General features: G+C 42.8%; 1 protein-coding gene across 2 annotated transcripts in view; it reads right to left on the bottom strand.

Annotated features, from left to right (window-relative positions):
- Positions 1-25737, bottom strand: part of LOC122540991 (visinin-like protein 1) — a 114599-nt gene that overhangs the window by 50397 nt on the left and 38465 nt on the right. For both annotated transcript variants that reach the window (XM_043677402.2, XM_043677412.2), the window contains exon 2: positions 18944-19110. In XM_043677402.2, the coding sequence (XP_043533337.1) occupies positions 18944-19105 (162 nt within the window). In that variant the 5' untranslated portion in view covers positions 19106-19110. The remainder of the gene's footprint in view (positions 1-18943; positions 19111-25737) is intronic.

Here is a 25737-nt window from a genome sequence, read left to right on the forward strand (position 1 = left end):
ACCTCCAACCTTCATCCACACAACTCTACATTAACTAAACCTCCAGTCTCATCACATTATTATACCTGCTCTTGGACCCACTCAGTCACAACTACAACACAGTCAGATGATGAACATCTATGACATGCATGCTTCTGCCAGATTATATTGCATGCAGGGACAGCCATGCATTGCGCACATTTGCACAGAATGAATTCGTGCTGACATGAACACAGTCTTCACTTGTTTTCTTAGCATTTACTCACTTTAGTGTTTAATTGAAAGCTGTTAGCCAGGGCTGGAGGGTTTGAGCTATAGGGAGATGCTGAATAGAGTGGGGCTAGGAGAATGAAGAAGGCTTTTGGTATGCTTGCCTTTATTGGTATAGGAGTTGAGAGGTCATGTTGACCCTGTACAAGACATTGGTTAGGCCACTTTTGGAATATTGTGTGCAATTCTGATCCGGTGTTGTGAAACTTGAAAGGGTTCAGAAAAGATTTACAAGGATGTTGCTAGGGCTGGAGGATTTGAGCTATGGGGAGAAGCTGAATAGGCTAGGGCTATTTTCCCTGGAGCGTCAGAGGGGTGATCTTGTCAAGGTTCATAAAATCATGAGGGACATGGATAGGGTAAATAGACAAGTTCTTTTCCCAGAGGCAGTGGAGTCCAAAGCTAGAGAGATTAGATTTAAGGTGAGAGGAGAAAGATTTAAAAAGGACCCAAAGAGAAACGTTTTCATTCAGAGGGTGGTGCTTATATGGAATGAACTGCCAGAGGAAGTGGTAGAGGTATACAATTATTACATTCAAAAGGCATCTGGATGTATATATGAATAGGAAGAGTCGAGAAGGATATGGACCAAATGCTGGCAAATGGGAATAGATTAATTTGGGATATCTGGTCTGCATGAACAAGTTGGACAGAAGGGTTTGTGTCCATGCTATATATATTTATGACTCCGTAACTGCCTCATATTGCCTTCTTAGCACATTCTGATTTTAATACTGAGTTACAAACTGCTAGCCTCTGTGGTTTAGCTTGTTTTTAGGGTAGGGAGACAGCTTGTAGTGGTGGGGATCACCAAACAATCAAACATCAGACATATCACTGTAAAGTATGGTGCTATATCAAAGTCAGAGCTGCAGCATGTTCTAACAGCTGATATGGAAAACACACTGCATGTGCTTCACGCAAATGGCAATATGTTAATGTCAAAAGGGAAGAGTCCTTAGTTGGGTGAAATGGGACTAAATTTAATCAATGTGTTTGGCTACAGTCAATGGGGGTCATCCAATAACATGACAAAGATTGGCCATGGTTTCTTGATGCTCAAGTGCAAGCAGTCCAGGGTTTACATCTCGGCTAGTCAGAGTATTGTTGGGATATCAGTCCATGGAGTGGACCAGTTTTCTTCCTGCAATGAGATTAAGGGAGAGATGAGTCAGATGGAAGTAGATGCAAGAGCACTTAGTGGTCATTCATGGGCAGAAGTATTCATGACATGTAAGTGCAAAGGGTATGAAAAGTTAATTATATGGGAGGATGGAGGGAAGTGTGAATCCTTGAATGCACAATACTGAAAGTTGTGGTCCATGAATCCTGGTGGGATGCAAGTGTAGTAGCAAAGTGCGAGTGAGTGCTCAACCTTGTGAGTCTGAGCTAGCAGAGAGAAGATGGTGACACTTTTCATTGAGGAATGCAGAAGATCACTGACCTTCTTGTGGCATTGTGGGTGTCCCTGTTGATTTGAGATACAGTGCTGACTGCTGATTTCTGTTCTAGATCTTTAGGATTGTTGATGTGGTCTCCTGTGACAGTCAACATTTTGTCCACAAACCTGCTCGAACAGCACTTTGAAATTCCTATCCTGGAAGTTGGGAGCTAGCTTATCTTTCCTCAGACATTGTCAGGCCTCAGCCTCTTAGTTTGAGAGACATTCCATTGCTTTCAGTGTCTGAAGTGGTATGTAGTTGGGTTTAAAGCTAGAGGTGTGGAAGTCAGAACTATTCACCAGGAGTGAACACTTCTGCCTCCTTGTTAACACAATTGCCCAAGAAACACATTCATAAGCTTGGTTGTGTAATTAATAAATTGAAAAGCAGAAGATCATCTTGGACAATGGCAGATTGGATGTGGTGAAACCTACTCCCATCATAGTTTAACTGGAAACAGGAACATTCAACCTAAGTATCTTTTCTTTAAGAAAAGACATTGGTGCACTAATCAGGTTTCTAAAGGAGTGTCTCAAACTTTTAAATTGAATTCAAATTCTCAAGTTGCCATGGTGATACTTGAACTCATTAAGGCAGCTTTAGCTGGAGGAGTTGGTGTTGGGCATGGTCAGGAAGCCCTTTTTGCAGGTTCGTGGGTTCACCATCAGTTTGAAGACCTTCCCTGTGCTTAACCCTCCTTCACATCCTCTTGATAGCAACCCCTGCAGATTCTTGGCTGGAAGCCCCCACCTCAGATTTACCTGGGTCCCTCAGTCTGGTGGCATTGCCTACAGTCCACTCCCAGCTGGCGCTGCTTCAAGTAACAAAACTGCAGCTAATCTTCTTCTTTGGCAGCTTCCTAAAGTGGGGCATCTATCGAAATGGGAGCTAACAAAATCGCTCCTTAAAAAAGTTAACGTTGCTCCTTGTGTTAAATTGTATAAAACAGAAGCATCCCTTGGGGCTTTGGACGGAGGTGAGGGGAGTTGTGTAGGTGCAGGTTTTGCACTTCCTGCAGTGGCAGGGAAAGGTGCCAGGAGTGGGGTGTGGGCTGCTGCTCCTTGGATGCTGCCTGACCGGCTGTGCTTTTCTAGAACCACATTCTCGACTCTGATTTCCAGCAACTGCAGTCCTCACTTTCTCCTAGTGATAGACCTAGCAGCCAATGTAATCAATTGTGAACCAGCGGCTGCTCTTCGATTTACTGCAGTGGGTCTGGCACAATGGACTGTCACAGAACAATGACACTGTGACTGCTGCCAGGTATTTTGCATGATAGGTGTGTGTATACACATACACATACACACACAACACTGAAGGATTGAAGGTCCTTTAAGTTTCACTACATGGCAAAGTTGACATGTGGTGATTACAGAATATCTGCAATCAACAGTAGTCTTAAACACAGGGATTCAGAGTAGTTCTTGCAACATTTAGTGATCGATCTACCTGTTTCTTTTCTAGCAGGGGAGAATGAAATGTACTTACTTTTCTGAATATCAAATTCAGTGACCTCACTCATGCAAAAATGGGTGAAAAACTGTGAGGTAGTAGGAGCCAGACTCAAAGATTCTTTAACACATTTAACACCACAGCCACTGGCAGGAAGGTTATTGATCTCCAGTTGAAGTATAGCTCCAGTAGGTAGCAGATTTCAGTGAGGGCTTCTTTATTGTAGCACAGACATCTCAAGCATTGTTTTTCATTTAGGTTCAGATGAGAGGATTGCTCTCCAAACATCATAGGTGGATCTGGCTTCCCATTGACAGCCCTTCTTCAACTCCCTCTGTCTCTGCCACCACCACCACTACCCCCTAAAATCTACCTACTCTATTTCTAGCAGCTCGGTGAAGTCTCTGCTTATTCTCCCAGTCATGCTGCAGTCCAAGAGGAAGGTTCACTCATGTATTCATGTCTGGGAGCTATTGTTTTACGATGAGACTCATCAAACAGTGTTTACATTCAATGAGAAGTACAAAAGTCCATCAGCCAGCTGGTACTAAGTATCAATGTCTCAATTAGCTCCAGTTAAGGATGGATCACTAAGCTGGCATTTACAAGATGACATGCTTCTAACTGACAATTTAAAATGAAATGCCCTTTCTGAAACTGTGGCAGTAATTTTCCATTCTGTGCAGTAGAGGTTGAATGGATATGGAATGCTCTCTAATATACGGTCAATTTTCACTTATCATCATTTCATCTTTGAAAACAAATTCAAGCTATTTAAAACAGCTCATGATTACTTTTTAATGGTACCTTTCCAGCTAAGCATCTTCTAACAACTTTATTTTTTGGACATGTCTGTTTAAGTGAGGTTAATAATTACAACATTCACAGGTTTCAGTGCAGAAAATACTGGATTGTGCAATCTATTTGAAACACTAATGTAGTCATACTGTACCATATCACAGCTGCTTTGCCAAACCCTTTTCCCCTTCCCTCACTTTCTTCTCTTCCTCAAATCCTACAATTCCAACTCTTCACTTTAATCTTCTTTTAGGCATTCTTCTGGGTAAAAATGACTTTCTTCCTATATTTTTACACCTGAACACCCTGCCTTTACAAACCAGGTGAGTCACATATGAAAGATCAGTGGTGGTCAAGCTCTCTGGTTTCAGAAGTCATCAGTAAACACTATTTTACTTTTTCTAGGAGTCACTGTATATTAATTTCACTATTGTTGATAATACTCAAAATACAAATGCAAACTTTAATCATATACAGCTTCATACAGGTTGTGCCTGTCAGTGGCTTTCTCAGGGCTATTCCAATTCTAACACATCGGAGTTAATTTCCTTTGTTTTGAAAAGAAGTCCTTGTAGTTCTTTGAGCTTGTCTTATGCCATGATACATCCTGAATAGCTCTTTGGTTTTCTAAGACATGATGAGTTTATCATAAATATTTTAATACTGAAATGCTTATTCTTTTTAATGTTTCTGCACAATGTTGGGACATTTTGTACAATTTCCACTTGACAACGTATCTGTTTCTACTATAGAACCAGAGAATTAGTACAGCGCAAAGAGAGGCCATTAGGTCAATTGTGCCTGTAACAGTTCTATTTCCTCGTGCTGATCTCTTGCCTTTTCACCCTGCACACTATTTATATCAAAAATAACTACCTAAAGCCTCTTGGATGTTTCAATTGGAACCGTCTCCATCACATTTCCAGGCAGTGCAATACAAGATCTAAAGTACAAATAAAACTTTTACAAAGTGCATTAGTAGCCTTCCAATTGGACTACAGCATGACTTGGAGAATGAGCAGAAACCTCAGAGATTAGGACTAGCTGTTATATATAGAGTGGATAGGTCAAGGGGATAGCAGCAGTGTAATAGATCTCCTTGCATGTTTCTGTAACAGCTGTGAGATCATATTCATTTACCTCGATTTGCACCGAAAGTTTATCTACTTTATTCTGAATACTTCATGCATTGAGATTCAAAACCTTTAAGTTTGTTTCATTATCAACTTTTTGTTTTCTTTTACACTTTTATCGTTCCTTGCTACAATATGACATTGACACATTCTGTGTTTTCCTTCCTCTGGTAAAAATCAACTCCATCACTAAGCTGCAATCCTACCTTCTCCTTTACCGTTGATTTTATAATTTTCCATTCAATTGAATCCACTCCCTTAACTACTCAAAATATATCCAGTAACTTTTTAAAAAATGTACATGTGAAGTTCCATTTGCTCTGGCAGCTTCTAATGCCTCATGTAACAAGTGTCACAGTCCAAGAGCCAGTTAAATTTAATTCTAGGACCTTATTACCTTACTGTCTATTGTAAACAAACTCACAGAAGAGTTCTAACAGCCTGCAGGTGTTTGGTCAGTATTGCACTTGGGATTAAGTTCAACTGTGTGGCATGCTTAAAGAGATACAGGGAGGAATTTGTCCAGCCACTGAACAACATGGTCATTAGTGAAAGTTGTGAGAGATCATTAAGAAAGAGTCTCATTTTCAAACCAGGACGTACTCCACGGGCAGTGACTACAACACATCCTCTGTCCCCTAGAATCCCCAGGACATGGTCAGCAAATAAGGGTGGGAATTTCCCTCTGTCTGACATTAGTGGATAATTGACAGCAACTGTGGATTGTCATTATTTGACCACGAGGTGAGTTGGGCTTTAAAGACAGAGAATCCTAGAAAAACCTTGCAGTGCCCAGTATTTCTACCTCTGGCAAGTAGGAGAATAAAATGAGCAGAGCATAATAAGGGACCTGAAGCAAAGACAATGAGGTGAGTTTGAGAAGATAGTGTGAGAAACTTGTTATGGCTTGCTGAGAGAAATTCTCCATAAAACCTGACAACCAATTTCTGATAAGATTTAGCCCATTACATACACCACAGGGAATAATACAATGCCACATGATCTTGCAGTTCCTTGCAGCTACATTCAGATGCTTCTTAAATAAAGTTAACATTTTCCTTATTTGGAGGATTCCATTAATATTCCTCAGCATCAAAATGATGATCTGGAAGCAATCAATGAAAGAACATTATGGAAAAGTATCTGCCATAGCTGAAAACTGCAGGCTCCAAACAAGCAGAAGCATGGCTCAATTGATGCCAAAGCTATAAGAGTTATCGCACTGTATCCGGCCTCACTGTGGAACCAAACAGCGTGCATCTCAGTCCGTTATTGTGTACAATGTATTGCTGTGTAGATGATATTGTAGTAAGGCATGGGGCACTGAACAAAAAGCTACATGCAAGGAAGTAAAAATAGTCTTGATAGATACTTCAGTCTGCAAACGAAACTCCATTGTCGAGCAAGCTAAATTTAATGAACCTACTTAATGATCAGGGAAACAGTGACACTTTTATCAATTATACAGACTTGCATAGAACTGAGTATGGCAGCTTAAATGAAAAATTAATCAGAATCTTAGTTGAAGCATTTGTTTTTCATTTGTTGTGGGCTTCACTGTCTAAGCTCGGATTTTATTGCTTATCCCTAATTGCCTTTTAGAAGGTGGTGGTGAGATATCAACTTGAAACACTGCAGTCTTTGGTCTTGCAGGGACACCATAGGACTATTAAGAAATGAGTTCCAGGATTTTGACCCAGTGACAGTGAAGGAATGGCAATGTATTTCCAATTCATGATGAATGTGTGTGACTTGTTCCCAACCATCTGCTACTCTTATCCTTTGAGATAGTAGAGATCACAGCTTTGGAAGGTGCTGTCAGAGAAGCCTTAGGTGATATACTGCAGTGCATCATATAGATGGTACACATAGTCAGTGGTGAAGGAAGCTTATGTTGAAGGTGTGGGTGGGTTTCTCTCATATTCCTGACTTGTGCTTTGTACATTGTTGTCAGGCATTGGAGAGTCTGAAGGTACATTATTCACCACAGAATTCTGACCCACCTGAGTCATAGTCCAATTCAGTTTCGGATTAATAGTAATTCCCAAAATGTCAATAGTGGAGTTTCAGTGAAGGGTATGACATTGAATATCAAGGAGCAATGATCAGACTCTCTTCTGTTGTAGATGGTCATTATCTGACCACTTGCAGTCAAGCAGTCACTTGCTTAATATTAAACAATAACAAATATCTGAACAGACAAACTGAGGTCAGGGTTGTGACAAAATGCGTCTTTAGAGGGATTCTATAAACCTGTTGCCAAGCAAAGTAAACAGTTTTGGTTTTCAAAAAATCAAGACAGAAGTAGCATGGGTGGGTGATGTCACGCTTCAAGACACACACCAGCCTGATTTGGAAATCTATCATCATTCGTTCACTGTCATTGGGAACTTCTGGAACTTCTTTCCTAATAGCGCTATGGGTGTTTCTAGCCCCATTGAAACCAGCAATCCTTAACTGGTCCTTACATGTGACTCCTGACACACAGCAATCTAATCAACTCTTAACCACCCGCCAAAAAGACCCAGCTAGCCACTCAATTCTAAGTCAATTAGGGCTGAGCAATAAATACTGGCCTGACCAATGGCCTCCATATCCCAGGAGCTGAAAATGTGTTGCTGGAAAGCGCAGCAGGTCAGGCAGCATCCAAGGAACAGGAGAATTGACGTTTCGGGCATAAGCCCTTCTTCAGGAATGATCTGCTGCGCTTTTCCAGCAACACATTTTCAGCTACTCCTGTTCCTTGGATGCTGCCTGACCTGCTGCGCTTTTCCAGCAACACATTTTCAGCTCTGATCTCCAGCATCTGCAGACCTCACTTTCTCCTCCATATCCCAGGAGCAAATTAAAAAAAAAACATAGATTGCCTATAAATGCTAATCTTGCCGGTGATGCCTACATCCCAAAAAAAAAAGGAATAAGAAGGTTTCAGAGCCCCTTAGAAAATGACTAAGCTCTCAAGGTTTAAAACCCAATGTGCCAGCTGTTATAACAAGCCATAGAGTCATAGAGATATATAGCACGGAAACAGACCCTTCGGTCCAACCCGTCCATGCTGACCAGATATCCCAACCCAATCTAGTCCCACCTGCCAGCACCTAGTCCATATCCCTCCAAACCCTTCCTATTCATATACCCATTCAAATGCCTTTTAAATGCTGCAGTTGTACCAGCCTCCACCACTTCCTCTGGCAGCTCATTTCATCCACGTACCACCCTCTATGTGAAAAAGTTGCCCCTTAGGTCTCTTTTATATCTTTACCCTCTCACCCTAAACCTATGCCCTCTAGTTCTGGACTCCCGACCCCAGGAAAAAGACTTAGTCTATTTATCCTATCCATGCCCCTATGTTGGGAGAAAGTACAACAGAGGCTGCTAGAGAAAAATCAAAGAGATGTTGATATCACCCAATATTTTCATCATTTATAACCCAGAGCTACCTATTATCAATGCTGCAGATTGTGTCTTCTCCAGGACTGAGAGTTGTACTCTTTCAGTTATAGGCAGATGGAAAGATCGGTCTACCAGGCATGCTATCTTAGCTGGAGGCTACTCAAAAATACAGATGATAGAGAAAGAAACATTAGCTGCTATACGGTCTTGCAAAGAGCTTGCCAATTATGTTCTTGATCTCCCTATCAAGATAGGGACAGATCATGAAGCCTTGATGACATGTTTAACTTCTGAGCAACTTGCAAAAGCACCTCCGCATGTTAACAATGATTCAGACTAAGAATGACAAGGTCTGATGCAAATATGTCCTGGGAAAACAGAGCATAGTGGATGCTTTATCCCATATCCCCATGACAAGGCCTGAACAAATAGACATGGTTTTGCTGTCGTGTTGAAACCTTTACACTGAAAACCACCACAACTCTGTAGGAACAACTCAAGATATTGAATGATCAGACCATCATAAATGCACAGAATCAAAGCATTTGCAAATAATTCATAATTTTGTCATGAGGGATTGGTCATTCTGAGAGTCCCAAGATTTTATCTCGTGCAACAATTGCATCATAGAATTCTGGGTTTCACAACATGTCCAGCCAGAGCAGGATATTCAGTTTGGTGACGAGGTCTTGAGAAAACCATGAGAAGAAATTATTTCAAGCTCTTGTGCTAGACCTGTCGATGCTGTCTTTCTTCCCATGGAAATATATTGGGATGGGCTTCTTCAAACGCAGAGAAAACATTAATGATTGTAGTAAACTAGGAATCCAGCTGATTGAAATCAAGTAACTGCAAGGTCTCATGTCTGAAGCAGTGATTACATCATGAAGGAAATCATTGCAACAAATGGAATTTCAGTTACTGTATACGCATACAATGGACCAAACTTTGCCAATAGGTTTTTAACTAGTTCACAGCATTATATAGATTTCTTCATACTACAAGCTCTCTAAGGCACCATCAAAGCAACTTTGAAGCTAAGAGTGCATACAATAAAAGCATTGCTGAAAACAATAGTTTATTTCACTTATACTTCTGATCTTAGCTGGCTCACTGATACTGCAATGGTCCATTTTTAAGGATGAACATCATCAACATGGACCAACAGGATTGCAGGCACTGAATGTCCAGGGAGTGCTGCATTATTGCAACCAATTTCTAATTATTGCTTTGAAAGCCCTCCTTTGCTGGACCACATAATCTGACTTGTTGAATTCTAAACTGGCATCAGAGTCCTACTTACTCAATTAAGGCCTGATTTAAAACCAACAATGGGAACATTGGTTTTTCACAAGTTGTTTCAGGCACAGCCCACCCAGGTCCCACCAGAATGGAAGCTTCCCGATTTGGCCTGGCAATTTCTTTTCCTTTACACTGAGGGATACAGACAATCTACTACATTTATGCTTTGAGCTATTGATTTAATTTCACTGTGAAATATTCATGTTGAATTCTGTAACAGATGTCTATCTAGAAACCTGAAAGGATTACAATCACAGATTTGTCACGAAACAATATTACAGTTATGTTTTACTTTAAAACAAGATAGGTCAAGCCCATCCTGGATCAAGTCAAATCACATTTCAACAATGAATAAAAAAAAATTTAGTGATGTGAACAGTTAACATCATTTGATCTGCAATGCCATCAAAATCTATTTCATGAATAAGCACACCACCGTGATCCACAATCACATCTAACTAGACTTTTGCAGGGCAATGATAGTGTCTCTACCTCTGGGCCTGAGGTCTAGGTTCAAATCCCATCTGTTCATAAAATGTTGGAGCAGGTTGATCAAAATAACTACAACAATGATATAAATCAGTTGATAAATCTTTCCTGATTTTCCATGGGAATGGAGTGGTGATGTAGAATCCTAAAGATTTAATTAATTCTAATAATTATCTTCAGTTCCTTTCTCCCCTGATTCTGTTCATTAATCTTTCCAAGACAACCTGGCTAATATGTTTAATTTTCCTTAAACTACCAGAAAAGGCAGTACCTTCTACCTTGACAACCTGCAAGGTCATTGCTTTTTCTTGAGCTTGAGTGAGTGGTTGGTGGTTGAGACAGCTTAAGAATGGTAAATTCCATTGGTAAATGTGGAATTTTTACTTGCACGATATTCACTGCTAATGAGAGTGAAAACATTGTGTATTGTTTGATTTAATAAGTTGCAGCTGATTAAATGGAGTAGATTTCTTAGAATTTAGAAACCACATAAATGGAAGTAATGGCAAACAATATAACTTTGCAGGATTTAGCAGCAGGAAAACCATCCAGGCTTTCTGATAAACAATGATTGAGCTTCTCCTAGTACCTTTAGCCAGAATAAAATTTCACGAAGGTACAAAATAACCAATTTACTAACATCCGCATTATACCCTAAAACAAAGTCCAAACCTATTCTCGCATATTTAGGAGAATGCAAACTTGAAGCTTTTCAATATTTTCAGCAATTTAAATAAGTGTCACCGAAATACAGTCAAAGAAATACTAAGAAACACAACACAAATCCTAGAAATGATAAATTAATGCTTTAAAAATGCAAACAAAGCATAATAAATGAAACACTTGCTGTTTTCTGAGTCAATGCTCCATTTTAATCCAGTATGAACCAGCATCCATGCGGGAGCCTCACACTGCCGAAGGGTGGAGACATAATAATAAACTGAGGTGGATTCCAACTTAAGGATCAACAGGTTAATATAAAACAGCAATGATATTTTGGCATAGCATTTGGCATAGTATGTAACACACCTGCACCCAAGTTTACATATGCATGATGAAATTCCAACCCATAGAATCGTAGAAAACCACAGCACAGAAACAAGCCATTGTCCCGATCAAAACTGTTTGTCATCTAGTCTAATCTCAGTGAGTTCTTACACTGTGAAATTTCCACTGTTTGAACTTTAATTCAGCAATGCTCAAGGCAGAAAATTTCTGCTTTAGCAGAAATTGTGTGCAATTCGGGTCTCCTTCCTATCGGAAAGATGTTGTGAAACTTGAAAGGGTTCAGAAAAGATTTACAACGATGCTGCCAGGGTTGGAGGATTTGAGCTATAGGGAGAGGCTGAACAGGCTGGGCTGTTTTCCCTGGAGCGTTGGAGGCTGAGGAGGTTTACAAAATTATGAGGGGCATGGATAGGGTAAATAGGCAAAGTCTTTTCTCTGGGGTCGAGGAGTCCAGAACTAGAGGGCATAGGTTTAGAGTGAGAGGGGAAAGATACAAAAGAGACTTAAGGGGCAACTTAAGGGTGGTACATGTATGGAATGAGCTGGCAGAGAAAATGGTGGAGGCTGGTACACTTGCAGCATTTAAAAGGCATTTGGATAAGTATATGAATTTTGAGGGATATGGGCTAGGTGCTGGCAGGTGGGACTAGATTGGGTTGGGATATCTGGTCGGCATGGACGGGTTGGACCAAAGGGTCTGTTTCCGTGCTGTACATCTCTATGATTCTTTGACTTTTAATGTGGATTCTTGCTACAATCATACCAATCATTTGTTTATCCTACTCATTAGTTTCTTGTAAATCTTCAAGATTTCCGTTAGGCCACCTTCTAATATAAAACACCAATACAAAACATTTTCTAATCCTTTCATCTTGAGTAAAATAAGCCCCAAAATCTGAAGTCTTTTTTCATTACTACAAAGTGTTATCCCCGGAAAGGTAACATTGAATGTGCATTGTACCTTTCCATTGCTTTTAAATTATTTCTATAATGGCATGTTGAAACTTGCACACAACACATCAACAGCAGCCTAAGATTTTACAAAAATCCAATACACCTCTGCTTATTAAAAATTTACGCTTTGTAGCACAACTTACGAAAGAATCATTACTGTTTCAATATTCAGTTAATTTCTTATGGTAGAAATCAGTAACAGCTTGAAGCCGACAGCTACTTTGACATGAAAATTATCCCTGATTCATAACAATTTTGGCAATTTCTTTGGGTAATGTCTTGATAATGCATATGCACAAAAAAATCCTCTAGAGCAATCTCATTTGAGCATCACAAATGCAATGATTTACATACTTCATTGAAAATTAATTTCACTTATAGCAACAGCTGTAATTCACAATCACTCCATTCAGCAGTCATCAAATATAGTGCCTTTGAGAAAGGCCATTGAATATTTATTAGGGTCGCAGTTTCACCAGTCTCACAACAGACTGGGAGACGCACAAGTTTGGACTTTCTGTGAATAATGGGATATGGGAATAGGGTCATGAGGAGTAACAGCAAAGAAATGATAATAACACAGCACAATTTTTAGCTCCAGTAATACTAAGGGATAGATTTCCACAGAGTTGAAAAATGTCAACCAGAAGGGTTTTGGGGATTCCCAAGGCTGTTTACAGCATACTTAATTATGTGCAAAAAGGGATAAGGATGACCAGTGTGGCAGATTGCAAGATCTGAATTCCCAACATCAATGGCTTTGCTGTGGAAATAGGCACTTCTTCCCCGTGTTATTTTCATGGAACCAGATCAACTTTTCTCATAGAACTATTTTTCAATTGCTTAATGATATTTACATGAGATAAACAGGTATCACATGCTTGCAGTTTCTGCTATTGGTTCTTTAAATATCTGGTTGATTGACACTCTTTTAGGTCTCTAAAAGTTGTTTATTGCTGAAAGGTGAGTGAATGTTTATTTTATGTATACTGCGTGCATAGGCATGGAAGGGCCTAGATTTGCATAAAGGCTATAAGGGGCCATGGGGAAGTTGGGGTGAACATAAATCAATCTGGTGCTTTGTGGATGGGTCGCGAAGAGTGGGTAGAAAACGTAAAGCTTGGCACAGAGAATGTGAAGAACCATGGTGGAATGGCTACAAGGCTTGGCTGCGATGATGGGGGAGATAGGCCATAGGAATGGGTAGACAGCACAGTTTGGCATGGAGGCTATGCAGAGCTGTGGGGTTACGTGGAAGGGTTGCCATGGAACGTATGAGAAGCTATGGGAAGTCATTGAAGAGGCACAGCTTGGCATGAAGATATGTGGGGTTATGGGAGAGGATAGTGGTGCATATCTTGACGTGGAGAGCATTAGGGGCCATTGAGGGTAGAGGGGGAGCATAGTTTGTCACGAAAGGATAATGGTGGATTCTATGCAAAGGGGTAAAATTCAGGATTGTTTTCTGTCTCATTACTTTTATACAACTGTGATGAGATCCAGAGCTCTGAGGCAGGTCTTTTTAAACTGCATGCATTAGCAGTGGTGCTGGAAGAGCACAGCAATTCAGGCAGCATCCGAGGACAGGCAAAATCGACGTTTCGGGCAAAAGCCCTTCATCAGGAATAAAGGCAGAGAGCCTGAAGCGTGGAGAGATAAGCTAGAGGAGGGTGGGGGTAGGGATAGAGTAGCATAGAGTACAATAGGTCAGTGGGGGAGGAGATGAAGGTGATAGGTCAGGGAGGAGAGGGTGGAGTGGATAGGTGGAAAAGGAGCTGGGCAGGTCGGACAAGTCCGGAGAAACTAGGATGAGGTGGGGGAAGGGGAAATGAGGAAACTGTTGAAATCCACATTGATGCCCTGGGGTTGAAGTGTTCCGAGGCGGAAGATGAGGCGCTCTTCTTCCATGCGTCTGGTGGTGAGGGAGCGGCGGTGGAGGAGGCCCAGCACCTCCATATCCTCGGCAGAGTGGGAGGGGGAGTTGAAATGCTGGGCCACGGGACGGTGTGGTTGATTGGTGCGGGTGTCCCGGAGATGTTCCCTAAAGCGCTCTGCTAGGAGGCGCCCAGTCTCCCCAATGTAGAGGAGACCGCATCGGGAGCAACGGATACAATAAATGATATTAGTGGATGTACAGGTAAAACTTTGATGGATGTGGAAGGCTCCTTTAGGGCCTTGGATGGAGGTGAGGGAGGAGGTGTGGGCACAGGTTTTACAGTTCCTGCGGTGGCAGGGGAAAGTGCCAGGATGGGAGGGTGGGTCGTAGGGGGACGTGGACCTGACCAGGTAGTCACGGAGGGAACGGTCTTTGCGGAAGGCGGAGAGGGGTGGGGAGGGAAATATATCCCTGGTGGTGGGGTCTGTTTGGAGGTGGCGGAAATGTCGGCGGATGATTTGGTTTATGCGGAGGTTGGTAGGGTGGAAGGTGAGCACCAGGGGCGTTCTGTCCTTGTTGCGGCTGGAGGGGTTGGGTCTGAGGGCAGAGGTGCGGGATGTGGACGAGATCCGTTGGAGGGCATCTTTAACCACGTGGGAAGGGAAATTGCGGTCTCTAAAGAAGGAGGCCATCTGGTGTGTTCTATGGTGGAACTGGTCCTCCTGGGAGCAGATACGGCGGAGGCGGAGGAATTGGGAAGACGGGATGGCATTTTTGCAAGATGTAGGGTGGGACCAGGTGTAATCCAGGTAGCTGTGGGAGTCGGTGGGTTTGTAGAAAATGTCAGTGTCAAGTCGGTCGTCACTGATGGAGATGGAGAGGTCCAGGAAGGGGAGGGAGGTGTCAGAGATGGTCCAGGTAAATTTAAGGTCAGGGTGGAATGTGTTGGTGAAGTTGATGAATTGCTCAACCTCCTCGTGGGAGCACGAGGTGGCGCCAATGCAGTCATCAATGTAGCGGAGGAAGAGGTGGGGAGTGGTGCCGGTGTAATTACGGAAGATCAACTGCTCTACATAGCCAACAAAGAGACAGGCATAGCTGGGGCCCATACGTGTGCCCATGGCTACCCCTTTGGTCTGGAGGAAGTGGGAGGATTCAAAGGAGAAATTGTTAAGGGTGAGGACCAGTTCGGCCAAACGAATGAGAGTGTCGGTGGAGGGGTACTGTTGGGAACGTCTGGAGAGGAAAAAATGGAGGGCTTGGAGGCCCTGGTCATGGCGGATGGAGGTGTAGAGGGATTGGATATCCATGGTGAAGATGAGGCGTTGGGGGCCGGGGAAACGGAAGTCTTGGAGGAGGTGGAGGGCGTGGGTGGTGTCTCGAACGTATGTGGGGAGTTCCTGGACTAGGGGGGATAGGACAGTGTCGAGGTAGGTAGAGATGAGTTCAGTGGGGCAGGAGCATGCTGAGACAATGGGTCGGCCAGGGTGGTCAGGCTTGTGGATCTTGGGAAGGAGGTAGAACCGGGCAGTGCGGGGTTCCCGGACTATGAGGTTGGAGGCTGTGGTTGGGAGATCTCCTGAGGTGATGAGGTTCTGAACCTCATCACCTCAGGAGATCTCCCAACCACAGCCTCCAACCTCATAGTCCGGGAACCCCGCACTGCCCGGTTCTACCTCCTTCCCAAGATCCACAAGCCTGACCACCCTGGCCGACCCATTGTCTCAGCATGCTCCTGCCCCACTGAACTCATCTCTACCTACCTCGACACTGTCCTATCCCCCCTAGTCCAGGAACTCCCCACATACGTTCGAGACACCACCCACGCCCTCCACCTCCTCCAAGACTTCCGTTTCCCCGGCCCCCAACGCCTCATCTTCACCATGGATATCCAATCCCTCTACACCTCCATCCGCCATGACCAGGGCCTCCAAGCCCTCCATTTTTTCCTCTCCAGACGTTCCCAACAGTACCCCTCCACCGACACTCTCATTCGTTTGGCCGAACTGGTCCTCACCCTTAACAATTTCTCCTTTGAATCCTCCCACTTCCTCCAGACCAAAGGGGTAGCCATGGGCACACGTATGGGCCCCAGCTATGCCTGTCTCTTTGTTGGCTATGTAGAGCAGTTGATCTTCCGTAATTACACCGGCACCACTCCCCACCTCTTCCTCCGCTACATTGATGACTGCATTGGCGCCACCTCGTGCTCCCACGAGGAGGTTGAGCAATTCATCAACTTCACCAACACATTCCACCCTGACCTTAAATTTACCTGGACCATCTCTGACACCTCCCTCCCCTTCCTGGACCTCTCCATCTCCATCAGTGACGACCGACTTGACACTGACATTTTCTACAAACCCACCGACTCCCACAGCTACCTGGATTACACCTGGTCCCACCCTACATCTTGCAAAAATGCCATCCCGTCTTCCCAATTCCTCCGCCTCCGCCGTATCTGCTCCCAGGAGGACCAGTTCCACCATAGAACACACCAGATGGCCTCCTTCTTTAGAGACCGCAATTTCCCTTCCCACGTGGTTAAAGATGCCCTCCAACGGATCTCGTCCACATCCCGCACCTCTGCCCTCAGACCCAACCCCTCCAGCCGCAACAAGGACAGAACGCCCCTGGTGCTCACCTTCCACCCTACCAACCTCCGCATAAACCAAATCATCCGCCGACATTTCCGCCACCTCCAAACAGACCCCACCACCAGGGATATATTTCCCTCCCCACCCCTCTCCGCCTTCCGCAAAGACCGTTCCCTCCGTGACTACCTGGTCAGGTCCACGTCCCCCTACGACCCACCCTCCCATCCTGGCACTTTCCCCTGCCACCGCAGGAACTGTAAAACCTGTGCCCACACCTCCTCCCTCACCTCCATCCAAGGCCCTAAAGGAGCCTTCCACATCCATCAAAGTTTTACCTGTACATCCACTAATATCATTTATTGTATCCGTTGCTCCCGATGCGGTCTCCTCTACATTGGGGAGACTGGGCGCCTCCTAGCAGAGCGCTTTAGGGAACATCTCCGGGACACCCGCACCAATCAACCACACCGTCCCGTGGCCCAGCATTTCAACTCCCCCTCCCACTCTGCCGAGGATATGGAGGTGCTGGGCCTCCTCCACCGCCGCTCCCTCACCACCAGACGCATGGAAGAAGAGCGCCTCATCTTCCGCCTCGGAACACTTCAACCCCAGGGCATCAATGTGGATTTCAACAGTTTCCTCATTTCCCCTTCCCCCACCTCATCCTAGTTTCTCCGGACTTGTCCGACCTGCCCAGCTCCTTTTCCACCTATCCACTCCACCCTCTCCTCCCTGACCTATCACCTTCATCTCCTCCCCCACTGACCTATTGTACTCTATGCTACTCTATCCCTACCCCCACCCTCCTCTAGCTTATCTCTCCACGCTTCAGGCTCTCTGCCTTTATTCCTGATGAAGGGCTTTTGCCCGAAACGTCGATTTTGCCTGTCCTCGGATGCTGCCTGAATTGCTGTGCTCTTCCAGCACCACTGATCCAGAATCTGGTTTCCAGTATCTGCAGTCATTGTTTTTACCTGCATGCTTTAGCAGCCAGCAGTTCCTATAGCTGTCACAGAACTCTTTTTGGGGCAGTGGGCCCAACTCCAAAACTCTTCATTCTCAACAATGAAAACGCTGTCTTGTGGACATTTTATTTGTAGGGTGGATCAATGGCAGAGGTGAGAAATTTTGATTCTTAGCATCCACCTTGAAGAATAAAAATCCAGCTCTTGTCAGACAATTTAACTCTCAATTTTCTTTTACTCAATTTAAACAATGGCATTAGATCAGATTGACTATAAGCTAAGTGTAGTTAATTTGCAAACGCCAATGCCAGGAACACCACTGTCACCTGCAACTTCCTCTCCAAGCCATTCACCATCCTGACATGGAAATATATCAGAGCTGAAAATGTGTTGCTGGAAAAGCGCAGCAGGTCAGGCAGCATCCAGGGAACAGGAGAATCGACGTTTCGGGCATAAGCCCTTCTTCAGGAATGAGGAAAGTTTGTCTAGCAGGCTAAGATAAAAGGTAGGGAGGAGGGACTTGGGGGAGGGGCGTCAGAAATGTGATAGGTGGAAAGAGGTCAAGGTGAGGGTGATAGGTCAGACTGGGGTGGGGGCGGAGAGGTCGGGAAGAAGATTGCAGGTTAGGAAGGCGGTGCTGAATTCGATGGATTAGACTGAGACAAGGTGGGGGGAGGGGAAATGAGGAAACTGGTGAAATCCGAGTTCATCCCTTGTGGTTGGAGGGTTCCTAGGCGGAAGATGAGGCGCTCTTCCTCCAACCGTCTTTTTGTTGTGGTCTGGCGATGGAGGAGTCCAAAGACCTGCATATCCTTGGTGGAGTGGGAGGGGGAATTGAAATGTTGAGCCACAGGGTGGTTGGGTTGGTTGGTCTGGGTGTCCCAGAGGTGTTCTCTGAAACGCTCCGCAAGTAGCCGGCCTGTCTATCACCATTCCTTAAGTGTTGCTGGGTTTAAATTCTGAAATTCCATCCCTAATGGCATTACAGGTCTACCTACAATATACTGACTGTAGCAGTTCAAGAAGGCAGCTTACTCCCGCCTTCTTAATGGCAACTAAGGACAGGCAATAAATGCTGACCCAGCCAGCAATGCCCACATCCCACCAGTGAATTAAAAAAAACACAAAGAACTGTGTTATGAATCACTATACAATATTTAACAGAGTATAAAACTTCCCCTGACATTTTTACCAATAGGAAACTTATGTAATATCAGCTTGTTTATTTTGACCAATGGAATAATGTCAACGAACAAACTTGATTTATAATAAAAAATAAACATACCTTTACATACAGTTGCTGGAATTCATCCAGGTTCAGTCTGCCACTAGGACAGTCTTTAAGAAATCCTTTGTACCATTGTTTGAGTTCGTGTTCATTAAATTCTGTGTTCTTCACCAGATCTTCCATGACCTCGGGGGCAAGTTTGCTGTTCTGTTTCCCCATTGTCCCTGAAAAGACAAGGTTGGCACTTAAAAAGGTAACTAATCGCCATTTTAATTCTGGATTTTCAAGTGCTAGATGCAAGTTTTCAATTTTCCAATGGCAAATGATTAGTTTTATTTGTTATGATATAAATGATAATCAGTAACATGATGGAGAGACAAAGTGATAAAATAATGTACAAATATTACAACAAGACATGGCATATTCAGTACTTGAGGAACTATAGTGAAAATGGCACCAAAAGTAATTATTTTCCATTCATTTCATTTATAGCAGAGCTTGAATGCTTGATAGTAAAAAGCAATTTTGCTAGTTGTTCATGGGTAGGAATGCATTTTTTTTTCCCCTAACATTTCCTGAACATTGGACTGAATTGTATTGGCCCCATCCACCCTTGTGATGGAAATGCTGGGTATCACCCTGCTCACTAGAAACCTAGCTATTTTAGTGTCTGCTTCAATTGTTTCAGAGTGGGATTTCCAGTCCTATCTTGGAAGTAGTCCTGCCCTACAAATCAGCTAAGTAATCTGATTGGCTGACAGCTCTGTAGGCCCAGCCATGCTAGGATTGAGCTATGGTTACTGCTGGGATTAAAGGCAGTCTCTGAGGAATAGGCTATTGCAGACCAGATTAATAGGCACATTTGGTTGGTAGATCCCACAGACGATGAGAGGAGTCTAGAGTTCAGTTTTAACAAGCAGGATTAAAGATGGGGGGATGTTGTAACTAATAGAATATCATCTCTGATAGGCACAGGGGTCTTTCTTGCCCAACTGTAGCCCTCTCAGTGAAATCTGCCTCCAGCTTACCCTGTCACATAATGCAGCCCTTAAGTATGCTCTTCAATGGCCAATAATTGTTAATTTATGGGTCTCAAAAGGCTTAAGGGCAGTCACCTGCCTGTCAACTTCATGGTTCACTGTAAAATGGAAAGCAAGCTGTGATTGGAAAAATGGTGTCAGTCTTTATATCAGCCCTAACATGTAGCAGGTAGGAAAGTATTGAGAAAAATTTATAACATCCAACCCAACCCAACATGTTCAAACCTGGAAAAATGGTATTGCTGCTGCTTATCAGCTTGGACTTCCACTGACTTGGCTTGCCAAATTTCATGCAAACTTTTGTTGTTTATATAATTGATATATGTAATTGTTTACGTACATCCACGATCAAGGTAATCGATTTCAATAATTAAATGTTAAATTTAAATTCTACTTCTTCCAATAAATTAGAATTTTATCTTATGCTACAAGAGTATGACGCAAGATTACTTTTTATCGTAGCCTATTCAAAATGTGTCTCTTTACTCCATATAAATTAGTTTGTAGAAGGTTAAAGGGAAATTCAATATTTCTCATTATTTTTAGATATGTTGATCGTTAAGATTTCCTGCACAAGACGGAGTAGCTGGTTACAAAAAGCAAAAGTGCAATTCAGATGCAATTTTGAATTAAGATACCAATATAGATATGCAGCTGATCCAGGAACAGAATCATCTTGTCACTATTCACAGAAGTAGTGAGCTTGGGGACAGTGGATTCAAAATTCACTCAATATACTTTGATTTCCAGCAAAGTAGATTGGGAAATGCACAGCCAGTTTTTACAGATACACATGGACCAACTTAATTCCCCAGAAAATTCCATGTGTATCAAGACTTATTCAGACTGCCACTGGAGAGTTTAGTTTGAATGATTACAGAGGACGGCAAAACAAACTGCATCATGCTGTACAGCATGTCCATAACTGTGATTGATCTCGATTACTGTTGCACAATCTCTGGCTACAAACAGCCTCAGATTCACTGCAGAGTACCTTTGCTCAAGCTTAATGGAACTAAATCAAATTGTTGTCAGTTGCAGTTTACTTATTGCAGTACACTGTCAACCAGCATGTTGTGAAATGAGTTGATGAAATGCTGCCCTTTCTCAGAAAATAAGCTAGTTATTTTTAGCATTCTTATTTTGCAAGGCCTACAACAGTTTTTGTTTATATAATGACTGCCAAATGAGAAGGTTCCATTTAGAACTGATTATTCAAAAGTATAAATCTGGATCCTTTAATATTTATTGTGCAACATTTCCACCTATGAAGCACAGACTGTGTGATGAAACCCTCTAATGGATGTTAAAACTTGGAAAAAAATGCAAAGGAAATTTTATTTTAAATAGATCATGAGGCTGGTTGAGAGGTCAGACATCCGGTAGTGTGTTCATGCAGCTGTACCTATTAGAGAACGTTGCTTAGCAGCTTTTTCCCTTTGATCAATTCTATCAATTGCAAAATGTTTATTTCTACAAGTTAAATTGAAGTAAAAAACTAATAGTCTGCTACTGATAATGTCAAAATGATTGAAAATTTTATGAGCCTATAGAGAAAACAGATTTTTCAAGATGAGATGAGTGTATGATTTTCTTTTTCAAAAATGCTTTCCCACACACATTATTCTAACTACTGCATTCATTAGTTCTGTAAACAGTTGTAATAGGCTTGTCAGTTCTATAGATTGGAATGGAGGGAATGAGGAATCGGGTTTGGGGAGGGGGAAGTGCAGTGAATTGTTGAGTTGAGGCACCTATGACGATATGGGGGCCTTAGGAGATAGGTGGCAGCATGAGGTGATACAAGTTGGTATGGATGGGGAATGGAAAATGTGTGGGTAGTGAAGGGATGCAAAGGCTAGAGGGCAGTTTTTTGTTTGACTGGCTTTTCCAGCACCACATTCTCAACTGTCACTACAACTCGAACACCTAAGTGGCCTTTTAACCAGTGCCCCCATCCTCTTGACATCCAGCAGACCATATGGCTGCCTCCCAGCACTTTTCAGGTGAGACATGATTGAGTCCAGTCATCATCTGCACAACTCTCACGACTCTACTTCTAGGATGAGAATCCAGCCCCAAATTTAAATTAAACTATTACATATTTTCCTATTGCTTTTATTCATTCAGTTTGGCACTCAGTTGAAATTGCAATTCTGAAGTGTGGTTGTTTACATAGGGAGTTTTATGGTCTCCTGGCTGAAATCCAATGGTCTGATCCTTTTGTAAGTGCATCATATTGTTTGTGTAGCTGCTTTGAAGAATCTGTTTGTTTACCCAGGGTTTTATGTACTGCTCAATGGCTTTCAACATAATAGGGGTTGCGAGTTTGTTCATAAAATGGATAATACGTGAAAGAGATGAGGATGAGGAGTGTTTCTGAAGTGGTCAAGTGATTCAATGGTGTATTATGCCTGGTGTCAGGCTGAAGCATTTTGGGAAAGGAGGTAAGGTGGTTAACCTGGCCCCTTTGGATTCTGGATCAGTGGTGCTGGAAGAGCACAGCAATTCAGGCAACATCCGACGAGCAGCAAAATCGACATTTCGGGCAAAAGCCCTTCATCAGGAATAAAGGCAAAGAGCCTGAAGCGTGGAGAGATAAGCTAGAGGAGGGTGGGGGTGGGGAGAAAGTAGCATAGAGTACCTGGGAGTTGCAGTGGAGAGGGACTCCCTGAGATTCTTGTAGAGAGAGGAGGAAAACTTCTTCAAGGCAGGCACTACTCAAGCTCCTGCCTGCAGCAGCAGGATCATGACAGCAGGATTAGTCCTGTCTCATCATACTTGCCTCCACTATGGAAACCTGGCCAACTCTTTTACAAGGTTCCTTCTCAGCTTATTTCTCCCTGAATCGCAAAATACTACTTTCCTGTCATCACGCCCTCGTAAGCATGCTTTCCACCTTCACATTAGTTTTTCTACTTTAGACCAGATAAATATTGCAATAAAGCAATTCAGCTTTGAACTACCTACCCAGACCCTTAATCTCCCCTCCCCATCATCTTTTGTCAGTTGCCATCAGCTTTTCATGCATCCATTATTTCCTTAAGGCAGATGATGAAAGGGAAAAAAGCAAATATAACATTGAAATGTTTCCATCCCTTCTTGACATCTTAATGCATTAATCAATGGGTGTGTTTTGCTTCCAACATGTTTTTCAGAAATACAAGAATGAGGAGAGAAAGAAATAAACAATAAGCAGGCACCATCTTCCCCCGTTTCCTTCAGAAATGTTAGCCAAGAGAATTTCTTTCATGTTTGTGATTAATATTATCCATTTCTACTTGACAATAAAATACAGGTGTAGAGATTTAATTTGCTGAATTTAAAACTAAATTGATCTCTTGTGGTGCAGTGGTAGTGTCCCTATCCTGGATTGGGAGGCCTGAGTTCAAGTCCCACCTGCTTCAGAGATGTGTAATAACATTTCTGAACAGGCTGATTAGAAAGTTTTCCCCCTTATTTTCTAAGTTGGGCCCATAACAGACTTTGTACATTAATATCCAATTGACCTCATGATTTACTAAAGGTAGTTTGTAGTTAAAAACAAAAAAAAAGTCATGGTCATTTTGTGATAGATAAAAAAAATTGGTTATGTGTGATAATATTGCTGGATGGGCTTTGCATATTAATTAGTCAATTGAAAAACATGGGTGATTTATAAGTTGAGAAAAGTAAGAGGTGACTTGATTGAAATATAAAAAAAACCTTGAGGGTTTTGACGAGGTAGTTATGGAGAGAATGTTTCCACTTATGACTAGAGACCTAAGGGTCACAGCAAAGAGAAAGTGGGTACTGCAGATGCTGGAAATCAGAGTCAAGAGTGTCGTGCTGGAAAAGCATAACAGGTCAGGCAGCATCCGTGGAGCAGGAGAAATGACGTTTCAGGCATTAGCACCTCGTCAGGAAATCAGGGAAGAGGAGACGACCTGGGGATGCAGTGAGAGAGGCACTCACTGAGATCCTTGTAGAGAGAGAAGGAGAACTTGAAAGAGGCTTTGCAGTAGGGTTGAAATCAACTAGGAGAAAGTGACGACTGCATATGTTGGAGATCAGAGTTGTGAGTGTGGTTTTCTGATGAAGAGCTAATGCCTGAAACATCGATTCTCCTGCTCCTCGGATGCTGCCTGACCTGCTGTGCTTTTCCAGCACCAAACTCTTGACAAAGGGTGGAAGGAGAGTTATAGCTTCAAAGAGTGAAAAGCATGGAATCAGATCCTTCAGACCAACTCAACCATGCCGACGAGATATCCTAAATTAGTCAAGTCCCATTTTCCAGCATTTAGCCCATATTCCTTTAAACCCTTCCTACCCATATACCCATTGGGATGCCTTTTAGACATTGTAATTGTACCTGCCTCCACCATTTTGCCTGGCAGCTTGTTCCATTCATGCACCACCCTCTGCATGAAAACATTGCACCTCAGGGCCCCTTCAAATCTTTCCCCTCTCACTTTAAATTTATGCTCCCTAGTTTTGGACCTCCCTACCCTGGGAAAAAGACCATGGCTATTCCCCCTGTCCATGCCCTTCACGATTTTATAAATCTCTACAAGGTCACCCCTCAGCCTCCAACGCTGCAGGGAAAAAAACCCTAGACTATTCAGCTTCTCCCTATACCACAAATCCTTCAATCCTAGCAAAATCCCTGCAAATCTTTCCTGAACCCTTTCAAGTTTAAGAACATCTTTCCCAAGCAGGGAGACCACAGTTGATTCTGGATAGCAAAATTCTAAGAATGGCTTAACTAATTTCCTGTACAGCACGTCATCCCAATTCCTATACTCAGAGTACTGACCAATGAAGGCAAGCATGCCAAACACTTTCTTCACCACTCTCCTCATACCTAAGACTCTATTTTCAAGAAATTATACATCTGTACCCCTAGATTCTTTTGTTCAACAACACTCCCAGGGCCTTACCATTAGCTATAGAAGTTTTGCCCTAACTTGCCTTACCAAAATGCAACACCTCACATTTATCTAAATTAAACTCCACCTGCCATTCCTCAGCCCATTAGCCCATCTGATCAAGGTTCCGTTGTACACTGAGATAACCTTCATCACTGTCCACTAACAATTTTGTTGTCATCTGCAAACTTACTAGCCATACCTCCTACAATCACATCCAAGTCATTTATATAAATAATAAAACAGTGGACTGAGCATCGATTCTTGTGACACACCACAAGTAACAGGCTTCCAGTCTGAAAAACACCCTCCACCATCAACTTCTGTCTCCTACTTTCAAACCAATTTTGTATCCAATTGGGTAGCTCCCCTTGATTCCATGTGATCTAACATTACTAACCAGTCTACCATGCAGAATTTTGTTGAATACCTTGCTGACGTCCATATACTCTGTCTACCACTCGACCTTCATCAGTCTTCCTGTCACTTCTTCAAAAACTCAATCAAGTTAGTGAGACCGCACAAAGTCACATTGAATCTTTGCCAATCAGTCTTTGCCTTTACAAACACATATAAATGCTGTCCTCCAGAATCCCTTCCAACAAGATACCCACCACTGACATCAGGCACACTCATCTGTAGTTCCCTGGCTTTTTCTTACCACCTTTCTTAAATAATGGCATTACAGTAGCCAATCTCCAGTCTTCCGGCTCTGCTATTAATGATACAAATATCTCAGCAATTGGCCCAGTAATTTCTACCCCAGCTTTGCACAAAGTTCTGGGATGTACCCTATCAGGTCCCAGGGATTTATCTACCTTTGTGCATTTTAAGACATCCAGCATCTCCTCTTCTGTAATATGGACACTGTTCAAGATAGCACTATTAACTTCCCCAAGTTCTT

Source organism: Chiloscyllium plagiosum, unplaced genomic scaffold, assembly GCF_037043375.1.
Source record: "Chiloscyllium plagiosum isolate Xiang-an unplaced genomic scaffold, Cpla_swu_hap1 HiC_scaffold_3, whole genome shotgun sequence".
Taxonomy (NCBI): domain Eukaryota; kingdom Metazoa; phylum Chordata; class Chondrichthyes; order Orectolobiformes; family Hemiscylliidae; genus Chiloscyllium; species Chiloscyllium plagiosum.